The sequence below is a fragment of the Pestalotiopsis fici genome (assembly GCF_000516985.1).
Source record: "Pestalotiopsis fici W106-1 unplaced genomic scaffold PFICI_Scf_11, whole genome shotgun sequence".
Lineage (NCBI taxonomy): Eukaryota > Fungi > Ascomycota > Sordariomycetes > Amphisphaeriales > Sporocadaceae > Pestalotiopsis > Pestalotiopsis fici.
Window position 1 is genome coordinate 2,144,826 of NW_006917101.1, and position 18,280 is coordinate 2,163,105.

At 51.7% G+C, this 18,280-nt stretch overlaps 6 protein-coding genes across 6 annotated transcripts; 2 read left to right on the plus strand and 4 right to left on the minus strand.

Moving 5' to 3' along the window:
• Positions 1 to 1,694: 1,694 nt before the first annotated feature.
• PFICI_13637 (uncharacterized protein) lies at positions 1,695 to 5,057 on the plus strand (the record flags this gene model as incomplete). Its single annotated transcript, XM_007842218.1, has 1 exon — positions 1,695 to 5,057. The coding sequence occupies one exon, from the start codon at positions 1,695 to 1,697 to the stop codon at positions 5,055 to 5,057; it is 3,363 nt and encodes a 1,120-aa protein (XP_007840409.1).
• Positions 5,058 to 6,157: 1,100 nt separating this feature from the next.
• PFICI_13638 (uncharacterized protein) lies at positions 6,158 to 7,395 on the minus strand (the record flags this gene model as incomplete). The annotated part of the gene is made up of 2 exons (XM_007842219.1): positions 6,158 to 7,071; positions 7,149 to 7,395. 2 exons carry the CDS (start codon positions 7,393 to 7,395, stop codon positions 6,158 to 6,160), a joined length of 1,161 nt encoding a protein of 386 aa, XP_007840410.1.
• An 899-nt stretch (positions 7,396 to 8,294) lies between these two features.
• PFICI_13639 (Nucleolar GTP-binding protein 2) lies at positions 8,295 to 10,530 on the minus strand (the record flags this gene model as incomplete). Its single annotated transcript, XM_007842220.1, has 4 exons — positions 8,295 to 9,221; positions 9,559 to 9,698; positions 9,753 to 10,368; positions 10,432 to 10,530. 4 exons carry the CDS (start codon positions 10,528 to 10,530, stop codon positions 8,295 to 8,297), a joined length of 1,782 nt encoding a protein of 593 aa, XP_007840411.1.
• Positions 10,531 to 11,017: 487 nt separating this feature from the next.
• PFICI_13640 (uncharacterized protein) lies at positions 11,018 to 11,974 on the plus strand (the record flags this gene model as incomplete). The annotated part of the gene is made up of 1 exon (XM_007842221.1): positions 11,018 to 11,974. The coding sequence occupies one exon, from the start codon at positions 11,018 to 11,020 to the stop codon at positions 11,972 to 11,974; it is 957 nt and encodes a 318-aa protein (XP_007840412.1).
• Positions 11,975 to 12,723: 749 nt separating this feature from the next.
• On the minus strand, positions 12,724 to 16,125 carry PFICI_13641 (uncharacterized protein; the record flags this gene model as incomplete). Its single annotated transcript, XM_007842222.1, has 3 exons — positions 12,724 to 15,689; positions 15,746 to 15,858; positions 15,962 to 16,125. The coding sequence occupies 3 exons, from the start codon at positions 16,123 to 16,125 to the stop codon at positions 12,724 to 12,726; spliced, it is 3,243 nt and encodes a 1,080-aa protein (XP_007840413.1).
• A 1,371-nt stretch (positions 16,126 to 17,496) lies between these two features.
• On the minus strand, positions 17,497 to 17,826 carry PFICI_13642 (uncharacterized protein; the record flags this gene model as incomplete). The annotated part of the gene is made up of 2 exons (XM_007842223.1): positions 17,497 to 17,569; positions 17,636 to 17,826. The coding sequence occupies 2 exons, from the start codon at positions 17,824 to 17,826 to the stop codon at positions 17,497 to 17,499; spliced, it is 264 nt and encodes an 87-aa protein (XP_007840414.1).
• Positions 17,827 to 18,280: the final 454 nt, after the last annotated feature.

Here is an 18,280-nt window from a genome sequence, read left to right on the forward strand (position 1 = left end):
ATTACTCGTGCGTTATGTAGCAAAAGGTGAAGGAGCACACAAACTCGTATGAGGGATGAGAGGAGATTCTGGACATGTACCTCGTATACGCACAATTGTTTGCTGTATCGTCAATCAGTACAGAGGACCTACAGTTGGGGGTAGATAGGGGGTAAACGACATTGCACGTGTTGGCTGGCACGCCATGATCTCGATTGGCTTGCGCTGCGACAACCACGAGGCAGATATGAAGCTCACTGCTGCTGCTGCATGCATACATTAGGTACAATGCATGGCCACGGCGTCAAGGCTTCCGTCTCTTCCTCGTTACAAACATCCAGTGTCCTGTCTCTTCCCCTTCAGACTCACCCCTCAAGAACCGACCGATACTGCACACAACCGTTATCAGTGATCAACATCTAGAATCGTTCTCGCCCGTCAACTCGACTCATGATTAACTGTCTCTCGTGGGGTTTCCATCTACTCATCACGGCGCTTCTATTCTCTAGTGTCCCCCTTGGCAAGCACCGGAGCCCAACACCTAGGTACTCCCCGCCGCAAAATCCCCTTTTTTCCCTGTTTCCCCTGGCCCATAGCTCGGCGCTGACTGCACAGTCCATCTCCTTTCCCCACCAAACCCTCTACTTTGACTTTCCAGGGTCCCTGAATCTTTCTCTGGATCTCGCAGCGGCCCCCGAAGCAAGACTACAGACGTTCTAGCAGCAATCCGACAGAAAGGAATCGATCCTATCGGCTCAGCGAAACACTGCCAATCCGAGCCCAGCCCTACATTTTTACTGCCATACTATTGAGTTACGTACATACGTATTTTTGATTTCCCTCTCACTCTCTCACTCTTGCGGCATCTCATCTCCGCCCTGGCGCTCACCGCGTCTGCTTGCTGCGTCTCGGGTCTCCGCTATTGCGCTCATCGCTCTCAATTAACACCATAGTCGCGGGAGCCGGATCGCACAGACTACTACTGCCTGTGTGTGCCTGTCACTCTGCTGCTTACCTCCCCCTCCGCCCCAAGGCGACGAGGTTGAGCCCTGAGTAGGACGATCCGCACGAAACGGGATATTGCTGGGAGCTCGATTCCACCTGTGAAGAAATTAGAAATTGCAACGTCAACCTGGGGTCAGCGTGACTAGTAGTACCTAGGTATGTCATGTCTGTCTATCTGTCTATGTCTATCCATAATTCGACCCTTTCTTCTTGAGGCTCCTCTCGTCGGCCTTGTCCTCCGCTCTTCTGCTCGTGGCCCCCTCACCCCCTACCCGTCGTAATACCCATCCTAGATCTTCCCCTTCCCGTCAGCCTCGAAAAGTTTTGCTGCTGGACCCAGGGGGCTAGATGACGATCCTGCTGCGCTCGTGGGCCTTGTCTTGCGCCGTGCTACTGGTACGCGACTAGACTTCTCCCAGAGAAGAGCCGCCCACCGACACTTGTGGTATCACCGGGTTCGCCGTCTGGCTTTCCCTGCTTAAGTAGTACTCGGGTGGAGGTTACGACCGCTGCGTTACCCACAGACAGTCTGACACATTTGGAACCACGACAAGCTCTTTTTTTCCTTTGGCTCCCTTCAACTTGAACATATTTTCCCTTTCCCAATATTCCCACTAGCCTCTTTGTCAGAACTGTTTTTGCCGCCCTTCTCCTCGTCAAGTAAATCGTGGGCGCGACCGCAAGAGTCGTGCGAGTGGAAGTTGGACAAGATGCCGGGACACGGGCTAATGCCGAGCCACGAAAATAGCACCTGGTCAGACTCCGAAGCGAACGAGCAGCAAGACTACCAAGACGCACTTCGCCCAGCGCCTACTACGAAATCAACGACTGGCAAATTGTCTGAATTCTACAAGGGCATCAAGAGCAAGGCCGTGCCGACCCGGGAGGACTCTCTAAAGCGCTCAAGGGCACCATCGAGACTTGGTGCTTTGAAAGCATTTGGTTCCAACTCCAATGAGAGTACAGCCACCCTCACACCGACCAACGACAACCAAGTAGAGACGCCTATAGTCTTCACAACGCCAATATTTTCCGGTCCGAGCAATTCTTCGCATCATGCCCGGAATTTGAGTTTACAGAACAGTCTTGAAAAGCCGCTGCCAACCACGCCGGACCCGTCTCTTTTAAGCCCACTGACCCCCACTGGAACGGCAAAGGAAGGCCGGCAGGGAAGCTTCGCGGGATTCGATAGTAGGAAAGGCAGCATAGCGGGAAGCTCATTGAGCTCCCTCGGAAGAGAAAGCAGGCAGGGAAGCTTGAGTTCCGTGGTCGAAATTACACACGACATTAAGAGATTCAGGCAAGGCAGTTTATACTCTATTCTAGACGACGAAACCGAGTCGGAGTCGGAGATGGACAGCCGAACCAGCACAATGGACTCAAAGTCCATGCCTCCCCCAACTATGGGCAACCAGTCGTACGGCGGAAACTTTGACAGGAGTAACAGCCAGGCCAGCATAGCGAGTTCTGCAAGGGATGCTGGAGAAGGACAGAGAGACAACCTTACGCCGCGAAGCAATGGACAGGCTTCCGCAGGGCCATCACCACCGGCAGCTGCGACTACTAGTCGGGCGCCTGCGGCAGGCCAACCTGTTGGCACACCTTCAACATCATCCTCGTCATCGCACCTATCGGGCTTGATGTGCAATGTTCACCGCACAACTGGACGGGAACCTCATCCTCTAGTAGGTGCCACCACAACAATTCTCGGAGACAAGCTCTACGTCTTTGGTGGCAAGATTTTGTCTAGAAGCCGACCTGCCCCCTTGACCTCGGACTTGTACGAGTTGGATTTGATAAGGAGACGGTGGACCAAGCTGGAAACAACCGGTGACATTCCACCTCCACGATACTTTCACTCGATGTGTGCTTTGGGCGACACCAAGATGGTATGCTACGGAGGCATGTCTCCGACACCGAGCCAGCCACCCCCCACGAATCCAGAGCAACTGCCAGAGGTGGTAGTCATGTCGGATATCTACATCTACGATGTTCCCACCAAGAAGTGGACTTTTGTTCCGACACAGGACGCACCGCAAGGTAGATACGCTCACTGTGCTTGTATATTACCATCTTCAGCCACATTCTCCTCCAACAAGGCGCCTTTATCAGCACTTCAACATAACCCATCCGGTGGAAACCCCAACGAGGGACGTATCGGCATCAACATCGATGGTGCCGGCGGTGCTGAGATGGTTGTCGTGGGTGGCCAAGACGGAGCAAACCATTACATTGAGCAGATCAGCGTTTTTAATCTTCGAAGTCTGAAATGGACTTCAACGGAAACCCATGGCAAATCCTGTGGAGCATACCGCAGTGTGGTGGCACCATTGCCCCCATCCGTGACAGCTAAGATTGGCAAGGCCAATGCGCTCGGCGTGCGGCAAGAAGGGGGAATCAGCCAAGAAGCCAGAGAGCCTGGCTCTTCCATGCTCATTTATTCCAACTATAACTTTTTGGATGTGAAGCTGGAGCTGCAAATCAGAGGCTCGGACGGATCCTTGGCCGAGAAGCCAATGTCTGGAACATATTCACCCCCAGGTCTTCGATTCCCCAACGGAGGCGTCATTGATACCTACTTTGTTGTCAGCGGCACATATCTCACAAGCTCTAAGCAAGAATATGCTTTATGGGCCCTGGACCTCAAGAATCTAACTTGGGCGCGCATCGACGCAGGAGGTAGCATATTCAGCCAAGGAAGCTGGAACCGAGGTGTGCTTTGGAATCGCAGAAACACTTTCGTCATCCTGGGTAATCGTAAGCGTAGCTTGGTAGACGACTACAACCACCGACGCATCAACTTTTCAAACGTCTGCATGGTTGAACTGGAGGCGTTTGGCTTCTACGACAATCCCAGAAGGGTTTCACCCATGTCTGGATTTGCGTCTGCAAGTAGCCCATACAACATGCCAGGACTCAGCATCGCACGGAAAGCAGGCTGGACCGGTGGAGGCAGATTCCACTCTCGGGCAGCCGAGGAGCTTGGCGAGAAAGCTTTGGCCCTCCGCGAGCTGGCAGACATGGACATCCTTTGCATTGGAGGAGAGCGCATTCCCATCAACTCCCGCATCGTTGGTCGTAGATGGGGTCCCTACTTTGTACAACTTCTTCGCGAAGGTGCAGCTACTCAGGATGGCAGTGATTCAGCAACGCTAAGAACCGCCACATCTGGTGGTGCCGGTGCACGAATGTCGGTGTTGACCATTACCCCAGCACAAGGCAATCGTAGCACAACGGACAGTACATTCTCGATGGGTTCGAGTTTTGGTAACTCATCAGCGAGCTCTCAGAAACCACCCAGCACTGCTGGCACCTCTGTATCGGGGAGCTCTGGGGATATAACCACTATCAACTCGGCACCTACACCCGCTTCTCTGCCGCCTAGTATTCGACCTAGGTGCCTCTATCTGCCACACACTTATCTGACGATACAAGCACTGTTGCATTTCATATATACATCATCGCTGCCATCGCCGCAGTCCCCCTTGTGCACACCGCAGATCCTGTGCTCATTGCTACAGATCGCCCGCCCTTACAAGGTAGACGGACTGCTAGAAGCCGTGGTTGAGAGGTTGCACACTTTGCTCGATTCGCGCAATGCGGCTGCAGTATTTAATGCAACTGCTATGGCTGCCGGTGGAGGAAGAGGCATTGACGGTACCCTGAATCCCAATTTCTTTGCGCCCGCTGATTCATCTCTGACCAGCAATGGTCGGGATGAACGTAGTGGTTCCATTTCGCAAGCTAGCTTGGATGAGGCAGCCAGTGGAGTGGGCGGATTGCAGCTCAACACGGGTGTGCCAGCTGCTCGTCCAGGAAGCGAAGAGCTAAGCGCATCTACTAGCGTCAGCGGTAGTGAGTGGAGTAGTGAGCTTGGTGATAGTGAGCGCGGCACAACTGGAGAAGTTTGGAGTGGCGAGTTGAGCAGTGTCATTGGCCTGCAAAAGCGCGGTCTTCGGGGGTTGATGGAGGGACGGAGGATGCGCGCAAACGTGGATCGGAACCGCGAGACCGATAATTCAAGGGCAGATCGGTACGGCTCGAGGGTCGGCCTTGGCATTGCTGGTTCATAGGATGGAACAGGGCATGTCTCGGAGTTCACCGACAACTCAGAATTGAGGCCTAGTGTTGAGAGCCGCCGTACAATCGATACAGACGTGACACTGGTCGGGTCCGCAGACGTGAGTCTCTTGGAGATCACAGAATTGCGGGCTGCAGAGACGAATGCGGCCACCGAGGGCAGTGATTGTGGCTCGAACAACATATTTGTTGCTGGTAGCCTTACCCGTGTGGCTACCCTTGGCAATATTTATCGCAGATGAGGCATCTCAGGAACCATGACATATAAGGGAATGTTTATATGTGAGAGGGACAGAAAGTCATGGATCACGGAGTTTTCATTTTTATCGAAACGCATCGTGGAATCGGGCTAGCTTCTTGGGTCTTTGTTTCAATACCTTGTGTGAGCTTCCATGATCTTTGGGTAGAGGAACTCTGGGTTCGATATGGAAAGTCAATTGGCATTATTTTTGTAAATAAGAAAGACAATACGGACTCGAAAGATATGAATCACACTCTTCTGCGGATCTGATACCGCCTGTCGCTTTGTGAGAGTGTCCTTGTGCTGCATCGTATTAAGGCTCCCAGCACTGAAAGCGAAGAAAAGTTTTAAACTCATAGGCCAAACGTTGTTTCATCTCGAACGACCAAGAGTCAGGATTGTACCTTTTTTTTCCCTCCTCCTCCCGTAATTACTCTCTGCCCAGATGTTCGAGGGAATTCTGCAAGTCGCAGTCGAGAGGTAGCAGAGAATGATGTTTGCTCAATAATGCGAGTAGTAATAGGCCCTTCATCCTCCGAGACTCGTCTAAAAAGACTCATGCAAATTTTCATCACAAAGCCATTAGATCAAGTTTAAACCGATGGTAATATCAGCAACGTTTATAGTCCTATGTACGCACAATAAAAGCAAGCGTATATATCCATGATGAGTCGAATGAGACTGGCTTCCAAGAAAAAGGTCCGTTCCAAAATTGGTATTCCCGTGTATATGTCGATCGGCTGCCTGTTCTTGGGTCGATCAACTGCACAGGTCCTGTAATCTTAACATCAAATCTAAGTCCTCCGGGTACAGAAGTTGCTGTATGACATGTAAAGCTCATGTAGAAGTCATCTAACAGGTTGATATAAACATTCCCACAGGTACCGGCGACCCTTCTTGATAGTAGACCAAGCACGTATCTCGTCCGGCAGGCTCGGCGAGCATGTAACTGACACCAGTGCCTATGGCACTGGCACAATCGAATGTCTCAATCACGTAGTTGTTGCCCGGGCTCACGACTAGCGCGCCTAGATCACGCCGTTCGATACGCCCAAATGCAACATCATTATAAGTGGTCCCGGAGGTGGCAAGAGTTCCCATGCGGCTGAACAGGACGGAACCATCTCCAGTGAAATAGTAGCCACCCGCTTGAGCGCTCTGTAGAACCGACTGCGGGGGCATGGAAAAGAAGACTTTGCAGGACCGACCGGCGTCCGAGGCCGGGATATCAAAGTCAAAGATGGTGCTTGCATTGGGCGAGATTTGGCCGTATAACGTCGGTCCATAGGCTTTATCTGGATTGGCGCGGTCGATGGGAATCATTAGCGATGGGCTGTGGTATGCACTTGAGAGATCTGCTGAACAGTCTTTTGCGGGCGGTGCCAAGGGTGTTGGGCTTGGACCAGTACCACCATTACCTGGATTGGTCGCAGTCGGCGTGCTTGCAGTACTGTCCGGGCCGGTGGTGAATGGGGTCACACTCGACACGATGTTGGAAGGACTGACAGTCGAGGCAGGTTGTGGTCCAGCTGCTGCGCCGCCACCAGCCGGGGAAGTCTGACAAGCTGTGCATCCGTCGGCTATAATTGTTATTGGCTGGCATTGTATGCCAATGGATTGCAGGTAGATATTGACTTGATCCCCGTCTCCTGTTCTACACTGATAGAATGTCGATTGTCCATTGTATGTCACAACTCCATTGCAGGGAATTTCAAAGCCGTGGCTCGGCTGTTGGCCAACATCACACTGGAGGACATTTGTGGGAGCTGGATATTGCATGTTGTTAGCACTCTGCTCACCATTTGACTGTGACCACCAACAAAGATGCCGGGGGCATACATACGTGTCCACCAGCAGCCACGTCCTTGCTGGTCCAAGAAAGCGTCGCCAAACCACGTGAATGTGGTTGCCTGAATGTCGCTGCCTCCTCGGCACTGTCCATCAGGCAACTCTCCAATCCAAAAGGGAGCATCGCCTCCCGTTGACAGATGAAAGGTACAGCCAGCACTGGCGCGTAGAGTAATTGAAGAGCCTTGACTGAGTGTAGCAAATAAAACGCCCGAAATTAAGAGGGCAAGAAGTGCCAGCATCTTAATGTGAGTGGCTGGTCGGGTAGAGCGGATTGACAAGGCCGTTGGGAGCAAAATGAAGTGGGCGACCAGGGAAATTGTAGAAGTGTCTCGAACTGTAGCTTCAGATGCCCAGAGTCATCTAGCCAGTAGAATTGCACAACAGATATGAGGAGAATGTTCCAAGGGGTCCAAGAAACCAATAGGTCACAAAGCCGTCAAAGAGTAATGTCGCACCTGTGGTTGACTTGCGAAAACGAGTTTGGACACTAGAAGTTCTGGGAGATGTCATCCACAAGTTCCACGATGCAAGAGCGACTCAATAGGGACACAATGATGACGGGAATGTACGAAACATCTTATTTGGTAAGGCAAGTGTATTTATCATGTTCCGAGGCAATCGCTGCCCGGGATCGTACTATGACTGTTTTGGGTATCTTAACATCATCAGAGCTCTACCTACGGTAGGCAGTAGAGCTTGGTCTCTAGTCAACACCATGAGAGGCTGGCATATTGCCTCTCACTTGCGCCAGCTACAGGTCTCTTTTCTGACGCGAAGCGGCTATCGTTGCAATACTCATTGCATTTATGGAGCATGGCACTTTCAGCTACAGTCAGCCAGTGCGAGCACCTTATGCTGCAGAGTGTAGAGTGGCCTGTCCTGGGATCTGGCGAACCTGTGTCTAGTGGATACATTGGCCATGGGCAACCAAGAAGTATGGGAACCCGTGAAGTGATGATTCCACGGCACTAGGCTCGCCATGTCAGTTGTTCGCGTCAAGATATATGACGCGAGGTCAACCTTTGCGTCACATGTTCCTTGTCGGCGACTTGTCTTGGTATGAAGTGATGTGGCTAGCAGAAGCGACTCAATTGGAATGATCATTCAAACCTCATGACTCGTCCTCACCATCGCCATTTCACTCGTCCTCATCGCTTGACGAATCTAGGGGTATCATGTCTTCAGCATCAGAAAGCTTCGACTTAGACTTCGCCGCAGCAGCCTTCTTCGCCTTGGTGATGGCCTCTGTATCACTCTCGCTGTCGCTGTCATCGTCAAAGCCACCAAACTCATCTTCCTCAGCCTCCTCCTCTTCGTCGTCTTCCGAGTCACTTTCAGCAACATCTTCAGAGATCGCAACAGAGGTATCTGCTACACTCTCAGCGTCATCTCTCTTACGCTTCAGAGGCATTTCTCCAAGTCTGCCCTCTCTGCCCTCTCTGGCTTTGCCCTCTTCACCTTCAACCACTGGTGCAGGCGTGAACCATGGGATCCGGCCACGCATAAAGTCGTTCAGCACCAGCTTGGCAATACCGTCAACATCTGGCTCACCACCCTTGAGCAGACGACCAGTCTTCCTAGCAAGCATTTCAAGGAAGTTGATGTGATCAGTCCAGCCCTTGAGCTCATAAGTACGCTCCATGTGATGGGTCTTGACCTTGGCAAGAACGCCAGGGATGTATTGTTCTGGGTTTTCCACCTTCTCCACACGGACGACACCGCGCATGATAATGTCTTGGGGTGTGTCGTTCTGGTTCGGTGGTACAACACCAGGACAGTCGATGAGATAGATCCTCTTCATCAGAGTTATATACTGCCACACCTTGGTCTCTCCAGGAATGGGAGCCACGGTACAGACCTTCTTGGCCCTGAGCGTGTTGATGACCGAACTCTTTCCGACGTTGGGGTATCCAACCAAACCGACGGAGATTTGTTTCCGGTCCTTGTGCAGTCCGCTGAATTGGCGCAGAAGCTGAATAAGACTGCCCTTACCAAAAGAATTGGTGATTGAGCTATGGAAAGCCAAGGTCGGGTACTCTTTGGACAAACTCCTCACCCATGCAGCCTATGCATTGGTTAGCATTGCGTATGCCAATGTGTGCAAATAAAAAGATAGCAGATGGTATGTATGATTCAATACTACGAAGACTACCACGAGCCACTCCCGAAGGATGGAGGTAAGACTTCAACTCAAGATGAAACAAAGCCATACTCGCGATGCAGCCCCAAGACGGAACCCCATCTACACTCTGAATCCGAAGACACAAGAGTGTTGAGATTGGATATTTGATCTCCCAATGACGTAACGGATTTCTTCCATTGGCAAAAAAAGATTGCGGTAGACATCCTGACTTCAAAGCATTGGGGAGGTTCGGAGATGGTAAGAAAAGACTAGAACTTACGGCAACAGATGTGGGCACCAGATCGCACTTGTTCAGTACGAACACAAGGTGCTTGTGTTGTGCTTCTTGTCTGAGGTACTTTTCCACGTTGTAACACCGGGTACCTAGGGGGTCTCGGGCATCGAGAACGTGTATGATCACTAGAATATATGTTAGAATGATAGCGACCAAGCAAGGGAAATTCAGATACATACCATCAGAACTGTCAATCACCTTGTACAGCTCATTACCAATACGCTTCGATTGACCCTTGGAGAAGACTGGTTGAATGGCCAGAGCAAGTGGATCTTGCTCTTCAACCTGCATATCACCAGCAATCTCAGCATCTGCGCCAGAGTTTCCACTGAGCAGCTTGGCTTGTTCGAGCTTTTCCTTGTACTTGTCCATGCTCTTCTCCGAGTCTTCGGCCAGACCCATCATATCGCCAACACTGAGCTTCACTCTCTTGCGCTGAGCCTTGGGACCAAAGGTGTCGGCAAAGGATGATGACTCGATAGTCATCTTAGCCTTGTGCTGCTTGAGGCCATTGGTATCAGAACCGTCCCGAATCAAGGTCATTGGCAGTTTGTTACTCTTCAGAAGCACTTGGTAGGGGTCATTGGCCTTTTCAGCCATGGCGTCCCGGAAGGCACTGAGAGAGTCCTGGGAGATGACTCGGGTATTGTTGAACCAATTCCTTGAAGGCTCGATGCGAGCGGTGGGGGCATCGCGAGACTGGTAGGCAGCAGCTTGAACAATCTTTCCTTCCTTGTTTCGCTGGGCCTTGTTGCCCTTCTCTCGCATATTCAAGGTCTTGACCTTTTTGGCCGACTATTTGAAGCATCAGTAACTGCAGGCATCGAAGCGCCGTTGGGGGCACCGAGTGCGACTTACCCTGTAGAAATTTTCACCCTTGACCTTGACATTGTCCATGCCCGTACCGGTCTTGCCCTGGCGGACAAGCCGGTTTCTCTCCTTCTTGCCTGTACCCATCTTGTCTGTGATCTACAAAAGCAAGCTCAAAGAAGACGGTAGACAAGAATGAGGTGAGAGGACGAAGAGGTCGGAATGGCGGGAAAAGGTCAGAGGTGTGAAGTAGAAAAAAAAGAGTTTGATGGGAAGAGTATGCCAATGTGAGAATTGTAGTGGGGTTGGTCTGTCGCATGGGAAATTTTTAGCAGTGTCGAGCTTCCAACTTTTTGACCGCCTTTGCATTTCTGCCGCTCCAGATGCACTTAGTGCTGGGGGCCCATTGCGCTAGAGCCCAAAACAGCACTAGCTCGCTCTCCAGGTCAGAAGCTGAAGTGGGACCCCTGGGCCGGGCCCCGGAGTAATCCAGCAGCCGTATCGATTTTCAATTCTTGCCAAAAGTTGACGCCGGCGATAGTAGGACGATCTTGACCGACGACGACGAGGCATTGGGGGCTCTTGCGGCAACGAATTCTCACGTGTCCTATCGACACATACATATTAATACAAAATGCCTCCTTCATTACCATCTACCCTCTCAAGGAGGGCTGTACAACAAACCGTGTCGGCCTCCTCCATTGCCTCGCTCACGCGGGCCTTTTCCAGCACCACCCTGTGCCAGACCAACAAGATCCCACCAGAGTCGCCATTATTCATCAATGTGCCGACACCGCCCATGTCCCAGGCCGTCGAGGACAACCGGCCTGACCGCTTCGCCAAGAAGGGTCGCCTTCCCATGCCGCGCCGGATTTTCAAGCGCAAGACATATGAGCTTCCCAAGACGTCACCCGTCTTTCTGGCCAAGTCGGCGCCCCTGCCGAGCAATGCCAAGTCGCAGCAACCGCCGGGCAGCGAGGTCGAGGCCCGACGCCGCGAGATGGCCGACATGCGCCGCCGCAACCTGAGCGAGGGTATCGAGCAGCTGTGGAAGCGGCGCCAGGAGACGAACCGGGAGCGGTACGACCGCCACGAGAAGAACCGCCGCCGCAACGTGCACGCCATGAAGGCGCCGCAGCGCGCCGACGAGCGCTTCACCGAGACCACGATCCCGGCCTCGGTGCTGCAGACCCACGTGCCCCTCGACCCCCTGCGCATGGAGCACGCCCTGCAGTCCAAGGCCCGTACCGAGGCCCTCGCCGCCCGCAAGAGCGAGGACCGCAAGGACTCGATTCAGAAGCTCTACATGTCGGCCCGCTCCTTCATCATTGACGAAGCCGCCCTTCAGGAGGAGGTTGACCGCGTGTTCCGCCCCGACACCTTTACTAGCGGCAGCACCGCCACTGGCACAACGCCCACCAACGCCTGGGACCTTTGGGGCACTCCCACCACTGTGAGGGACATGATTGGCGAGGTCTCGCGGACAGATAGCCGCGTCCTGGCCTCTATGCAGGATGAGGGTAGCAGGACTAGCAAGCGCCAGACCAAGGTCGCCGAGGAGCTGACTGGTGGTCCCATGAATGATGCGTAGAGCAAATCTATATGCAATCAGTTCTTGCAATGCGAGTCGTAGGGACCATGTTTCCGTCGATTTGACATGATCTCAACCGAGATGGTGGTCCCTGTGTCTGCAGGGAGTATGGACATGAGGAGAAGCACTCCCAAAAAACGACGTGCTGTAGAGTATGTAACGCTTAGAGATATGAGGAAAGGGATGGGAGGGAAGAAAAAGTTACCTACATGCAAGCTGTACTATAGCCACCCTTGACGCTTTACACAGCGAGGGATCCAAACCGCCCCTCGAACGGAGTCTATACTTGACTTTTGCGTAGCCTGGCAGAGTTGTACTTTATTGTACACTGTAAATATTTGGTCATTTTATTTTTTGCCACAATATCGTTCATCAATTATGATATCTTGATACAACACAGTGCTATGCTAAGCTGGAAAAACTTAAAAACCCATCAAAAGCTTCACTCGGCTATCCCTACATGGGCTTAGGAACCACATAAGTGTCAGGCAGGGATCGTGGCATGGAAAAGTAATAGTCGGGAACGACCCTTTGATGTATCCTTTATATGCTAACTACGAAAGGACCCCTAAACGCCGTAATGCTCAATGATGCCGTCCTAAGAAACTAGGCCCTGCGGCGGAAGCGATGCATAACTAACAACCAGACAAAAGAAATTCTGCCAAAATACACCACATCTCATGTTCCAACAACGCTTCTATCCTACATGTCCTTTCTAAATATGTCAACTTGCTATGGTGATTGATATACTACCGTCTTTCAACAAGCAAGAAATGCATTGCTGCATAGGCAAGCACGACAAATACAGCGGCGAAGACGCCCAAGTTGATAACATCCGTCCACAGTGCACCGTTGTCGAAGCCAAAGCTAGACAGGATCGTGGCACCGGGGACCCGAATGTCAAGGCCATACTTCTTGTCGACGAGCTCAAGTTTGAGGACCTCATTGACAATCAAGGACTCGAAACCATAGTGGAAGATGGACAAAGCCTGCAACCACTGGGCGGCGTGAGGGATTGCATCGTGGTTGAGCAACAAGCCGGCAAACAGTAGCGAGAACAACATGACCAGCGATCCAATCAGATTGGCAACACTGCTGTCCTTGCAGACAATGCCAATGAAGAGACAAATTGCTGCTGCAGCCAAGTTGAAGAGAACTAATACAAGCATAAATGTGAAGAAGTGGGGCGCATCCGGGATCAGACCAGTCATTGGGTAAATGATAACACCCATGATGACCGGAGGAATAATTCGAAGCGGCACAATATCGAATAAAACCTTGGCTGCAAAGTAGGTGAAAGGTGAGTAGTAGCCGTTGGCGCGTTCGCGGACGAACAGCAGGCGTTCAGCCGAGAACACATTAAGACTGGTAAGTGTACTGAAGCCAAATAGGGCGAGTAGGAAGAAGAATAAACCCAGGCGATTCTGGAAGCCGGGAATATCATCAGTGAGATGGAAGAAGAGGTACCCCGAGAGCACAGCCAGAACAATGGCAATGGCGTAGTGAGTCAGCATCAATAGAGGGTTCCGGTATAGGTTCTTCCAGGTACGGCCAGAAAGAATAATGAACTGGCGCGCATAACTGACGCGAGCATAACCCTTGCCGATACCACCAGTGTAGACATTGGGACCTTCTGGGCTGTATCCATTCTGACCATTGGCGTTTCGAGCATTATCAACAGCTTGCTGAATTTCGTCATGAGTATTGCCAGCAATGTCAGACTCCATGTACGCTTGGTGCAGTGCCTCGAGGTTAGTGCTGCCGTTGACAGACGGGGGTAGATCATGAGCTTCCTCAATATTGATATGGGGAGGCGGGTTTTGCTTGTGCAACTTGTAGGCTCCAATCTCATCGTCAACGTCCGAAGAGGCAGCAGTGTCGACGGTATTGACGGTGCTGCGTCTTCGAGTAAAGAGTTCTCGTTCCTGGCGCGCTTTGACTGAATCCTTGCGCTTTGGTCTAGGCCGGCTGGATGAAGGCTCATTTTCCTCGTTGGTGCTGTTTCCAGAGATACTAGCAACTGACTTAACAGCAGTGGTGCTGCTCGGACCAACACTAGCAGCATCAGCATTGAGACCGCCATCATCATACGGCTCAATGGCGCCAGCGTGCATCGTGAGATCAACCAGGTAATCAGCAATGTTAAAACCAGGTGGGCAGGAGTAGCCAATGCGATCGAAATAGTCCTGGCAGCTGGCGAAGGGTCCAGAGTAAACGGTCTTGCCCTGTGCAAGCAACAGAAGGCGGTCGAAAAGAGCGACAATGTTGGAACGGGGCTGGTGGATAGTGAAAATGACTGTTCTCTTGTACGTCTTGGCAAGAGTGACCAAACACTCGATAACATTGAAGGCGTTGTATGCATCCAGACCACTGGTCGGTTCATCGAGGAAGAGGATGGAAGGACTGGTAACGAGTTCACAGGCGATACCGACACGGCGCTTCTCACCACCAGATATGCCTCGTCCCTTTCCTTCCTCGGAGCCGATCAGTGAATCGCGAATGTGGTAAATACCAAGCTGTTTCTCGACTTCATGTACTCTCTGCTCTTTCCAACCACGGCTCATGGCTCTGGGTAGTCGAAGCAGGGCAGAGTTGAGAATGGTCTCGTGGACGGTCAAAGTCGGGAGCATAGTATCCTCTTGGTCGACAAAACCAACAACGTTCTTGTACTGGGCATCGTCAACCTTTTCACCGTTGACATAAAAGTTGCCCGACACTTTACCGCGCTTGTTCTTCCTGGCCAGAATATCCAAGAATGTGGTCTTGCCAGCACCAGAGGCGCCCATGATAGCCATGATTTCACCCGGATGTGCCATGCCCTGGATATCGTGAAGGATACGCTTGCCGTTAAGGTCGTATGCGACCTCGGAGAAGTATAGAGATGCAGGCTTGTGATCAGCCATGAGCTTTCCAGTCTCGTCGTCAGAATCCTCGAGGGAAATCGCCTGGTACTGACTGGATCGCCGGGACAGATACCAGACCAGTAGACCCACGGCAACCAGGAAAAGTGAGCAGCCCGCAATGACACCAGCGATAAGAGGCGTATTGATCGGCTTGATGGGTTTGACGTAGCCTGGAATTTCGGTCGCGTACAGACATTCTCCAGCACGGCAGCTCAACTCGATACTTGGGTCGCCAAAGATTGCCTTGACCATGCCATCGAGCTCTGGTTCCCTGAACTTGCATTTGTTGACACCGCCGCCTTCTTGGAGACATTCAAACTGAGCAGGACCCGTGATACCCTCGGCCAAGAAGTCAGTCAGATCGATGGACCCATCCTCGCCGCACAGCATGCGGTCAGGGATACACGAACACGCGACCGTCGGGCACTTGTAGTATGTGCTGTTCTTGTCGGAATCGATCTCAGCGCTGGACTCGCAGTCCTCAAGGTGGCAATAGAATGATTCAAGACGGTCGATCCAGAACTGAAAGTCGCAAATTCCAGATTCCTTCTGGCAGCTAAATGTCGCCTGGGGAATCTTGCCATCGAGCATGGATAGGATCTTGTCGTTGGTGACATCGCACATTTGGTGGTTTTGCTTGACAACTTCGCCGTTCGCGTAGCACACACCATCGGCGCCCGTCTCCATGAGCGCGTCGCAGGCCTTGTTCTCGGTACAGACGTTGCAGTTGATGCCGGTCCAGCCATCGTCGCAGTCGCAGGAGTCGCCTTGTCTTATCGGGCGGTCTTTGCCGCGAGAGAGTGAGCCGCAAGCTATTGAATAGTCAGAATCATTGGCGCATCTTCGAAGCAAAGGAGAGTCGACATACTGGCTTCCAAGCAATCATCGCCTCCGAAACCGGCAGGACATTCGCACTTTCCATTGTATTCATTGCACTCGGAAAACTGTCCGCAGGTGTAGGCGGGAAGAAGACAATTAAAACTGTCGAGCGATATGTGTCAGTATGCTATTGTATCGCAAAAGGAGATCGCCAACTTGAACGTGGGTGGCCGGGTGGCATCAAAGCTGTACTGAAATCACTCACCAAGGCGGGCAGTCGTCTGGTCGGCCAGTGAGGAGCATGAGCTGTGCCCGCAGCATATCCTCCTGCGTGTAGTTCTTCTGCGCCGCGACAAGCGTTGACGATAAAGAGAGCGCGCCCAGGGCCAACAGCCCCAGGCCCGAGGGAGACATCTTCAGCCTCGCCATGTTGGAGCTCCCAGTGTTTGATGCGAAAGGAATGTGTTTGATGGGAAACAAGGACGATAGTAGATGCCCATATGTTGGTTGCATGGAGGTGGCGGCGATAGGCGGTAGAGACGGTTCCCCACAGGTCGGCAGGCCACTGGCACGAGCTGCAACGACTGGGAGCTAAGCTACCTGGACTCGCGTTTGGTTGGGCTTGGCGTAACTGCGGGCAACGCTAGGTTCGGAGCAGATGCCCCAGCCTTCTTCAACAAGAAGAGCAATAGCTTTTAAGCTCCAAGACACCGTCTGTTTCTCCTTTATTTTCCTTGACAGAATGACAGAAAAGATATCGCCTATTGACCAACTGACTTGACGACTGAATGGTATATCTGTTTCCCCGGATTCAAAGTTGATGGGGCAGTGGATCTTTGTCGACTAGAAGGAGGAGCCAGAGGAAGCTCGGACGACTGCGCCCGACCATATATGCCATGGCACTGTGGCACTGCTGGGCGAGATGGATGATGCGCACGTCGCTTGGCGTTTCCCCAACGCCACGCCTGTTACCTGACCATATAAAAACTACCTCAACTTCTGGGCCACCATTGAACAAGTCACATCTAACTCCTGCGCGTAACAAGATTAGGCAGACGGATGGGTAGCACGATCGCGTGTGAAACCACATATCCAGTTCTTTGCATACGAGTTGTAGCCAATGCCCATGCGATGGCTGCGCATTGCATACGCTGAGCATGGCTTTCGGCACGGTTCAAATGATGTCATTCAACGTATAGATAGGTTTGGCTGCTGCTTTTCATATCCGTGCGAACAAGTATCATATTACAATACACAGAACTCTAAGTTATTATAAAAGCGGTATAATGTGACTCTGCCTCGTATAGTCTGGATTTAGTGCTATTTGTATATGACACATGTGCAAATACAAGATCCTTGCTGCGAGGATTACAGGTTACTCCAGTCATTGTGATGTGACTTTATCATCAGATAAGTAGGTGTGGATCTACGCTCCCGATCCTTCACAGTCAGGCAGCTTGAGGCGATTGATTCCATTACAACCGTATTACGAGATGCGCTCTTGAAAAAAACCAATAAAACTACTTTTCCAAGACAGACAAAGCGCGCACAATAATGGCTGATGAGCAAGGTGGAGTTGCAGATTAAGAGTATTCATGATTATCGTAGGAGCTAGGCTTCTATGTCTGTCTATCCATATTCTACGAGTCTTTCTTCCCTATTTTTAATCTGTATTCTGCCAAAAAAGAACAAAGAAGAGCCAAGTTGGCAGGTATCTAATGAAAATGTTTTCCTCCAGCGCCGATCATATGCAAGTAAATCACCAATGGGTGCAGGTGTGCTTCTCAGCAAGAGGCCACCTCACATTCTGCCGTCCAGGGCCCAGGCAGCACCCAGAGGCCAGAACAGGACAGTGCCCATGCCGCCAGCGTAGCTATAAGACATCGTTAGAATTATGATCTCAACCATTGTATGATGTATTTGAGAGAAGAGGACTTACAGGACTAACGTGCTGGCACGGGATCGGATGATTCTGCCCCAGTCTGTGGGTTGCGACTCGGTCGTGCTCTTCTTGAATAGAGCCCGCAGCTCCTGGGAAGCGCTGGCGTGGACCGAGTTGACACGGGCCGTAGAAGAGAAGAGTCTCCTTGCCATGACCTGGCCAGCTGCGCGAGAAAGTGGTGCCGACATTCTTGTGGAAGGTGGAATGTGTTTTTTGACAAGTTTGAGTTTGGTGTTGTTTTTTTTTTGGATTTGTTGTTACAATCGTAAGACCGAGAGGAGATGTAGTTATGTACAGTTATAAGAGGAGAGGAGTTTATGCTGTATGTACAGACAGGTAATACTGAATGGAGATGCTGATGATGATAGTACAAGCCAAACAACAAAGTTCAGCATCACATCTGTGAGACATCTTATACTTACCACGACAGCGCGGTCTCCGGCGGCAACGGTTGTTTGCGTAAAGACTTCTTCACTGCAAGTTTGTCGGCTCCACGTAGGGAATAGAGCGCATCAGGAGATATTTCGACAGTATGGCCTCAAAGTCAGGCCATTTCGAATCCCGGGGACCTGGGGCAGAAATGGACAGCCTCAGCCCTGAGGCCTGACAAGGAAGGCTCTAGGCGCAGCGAGTATGACAGCT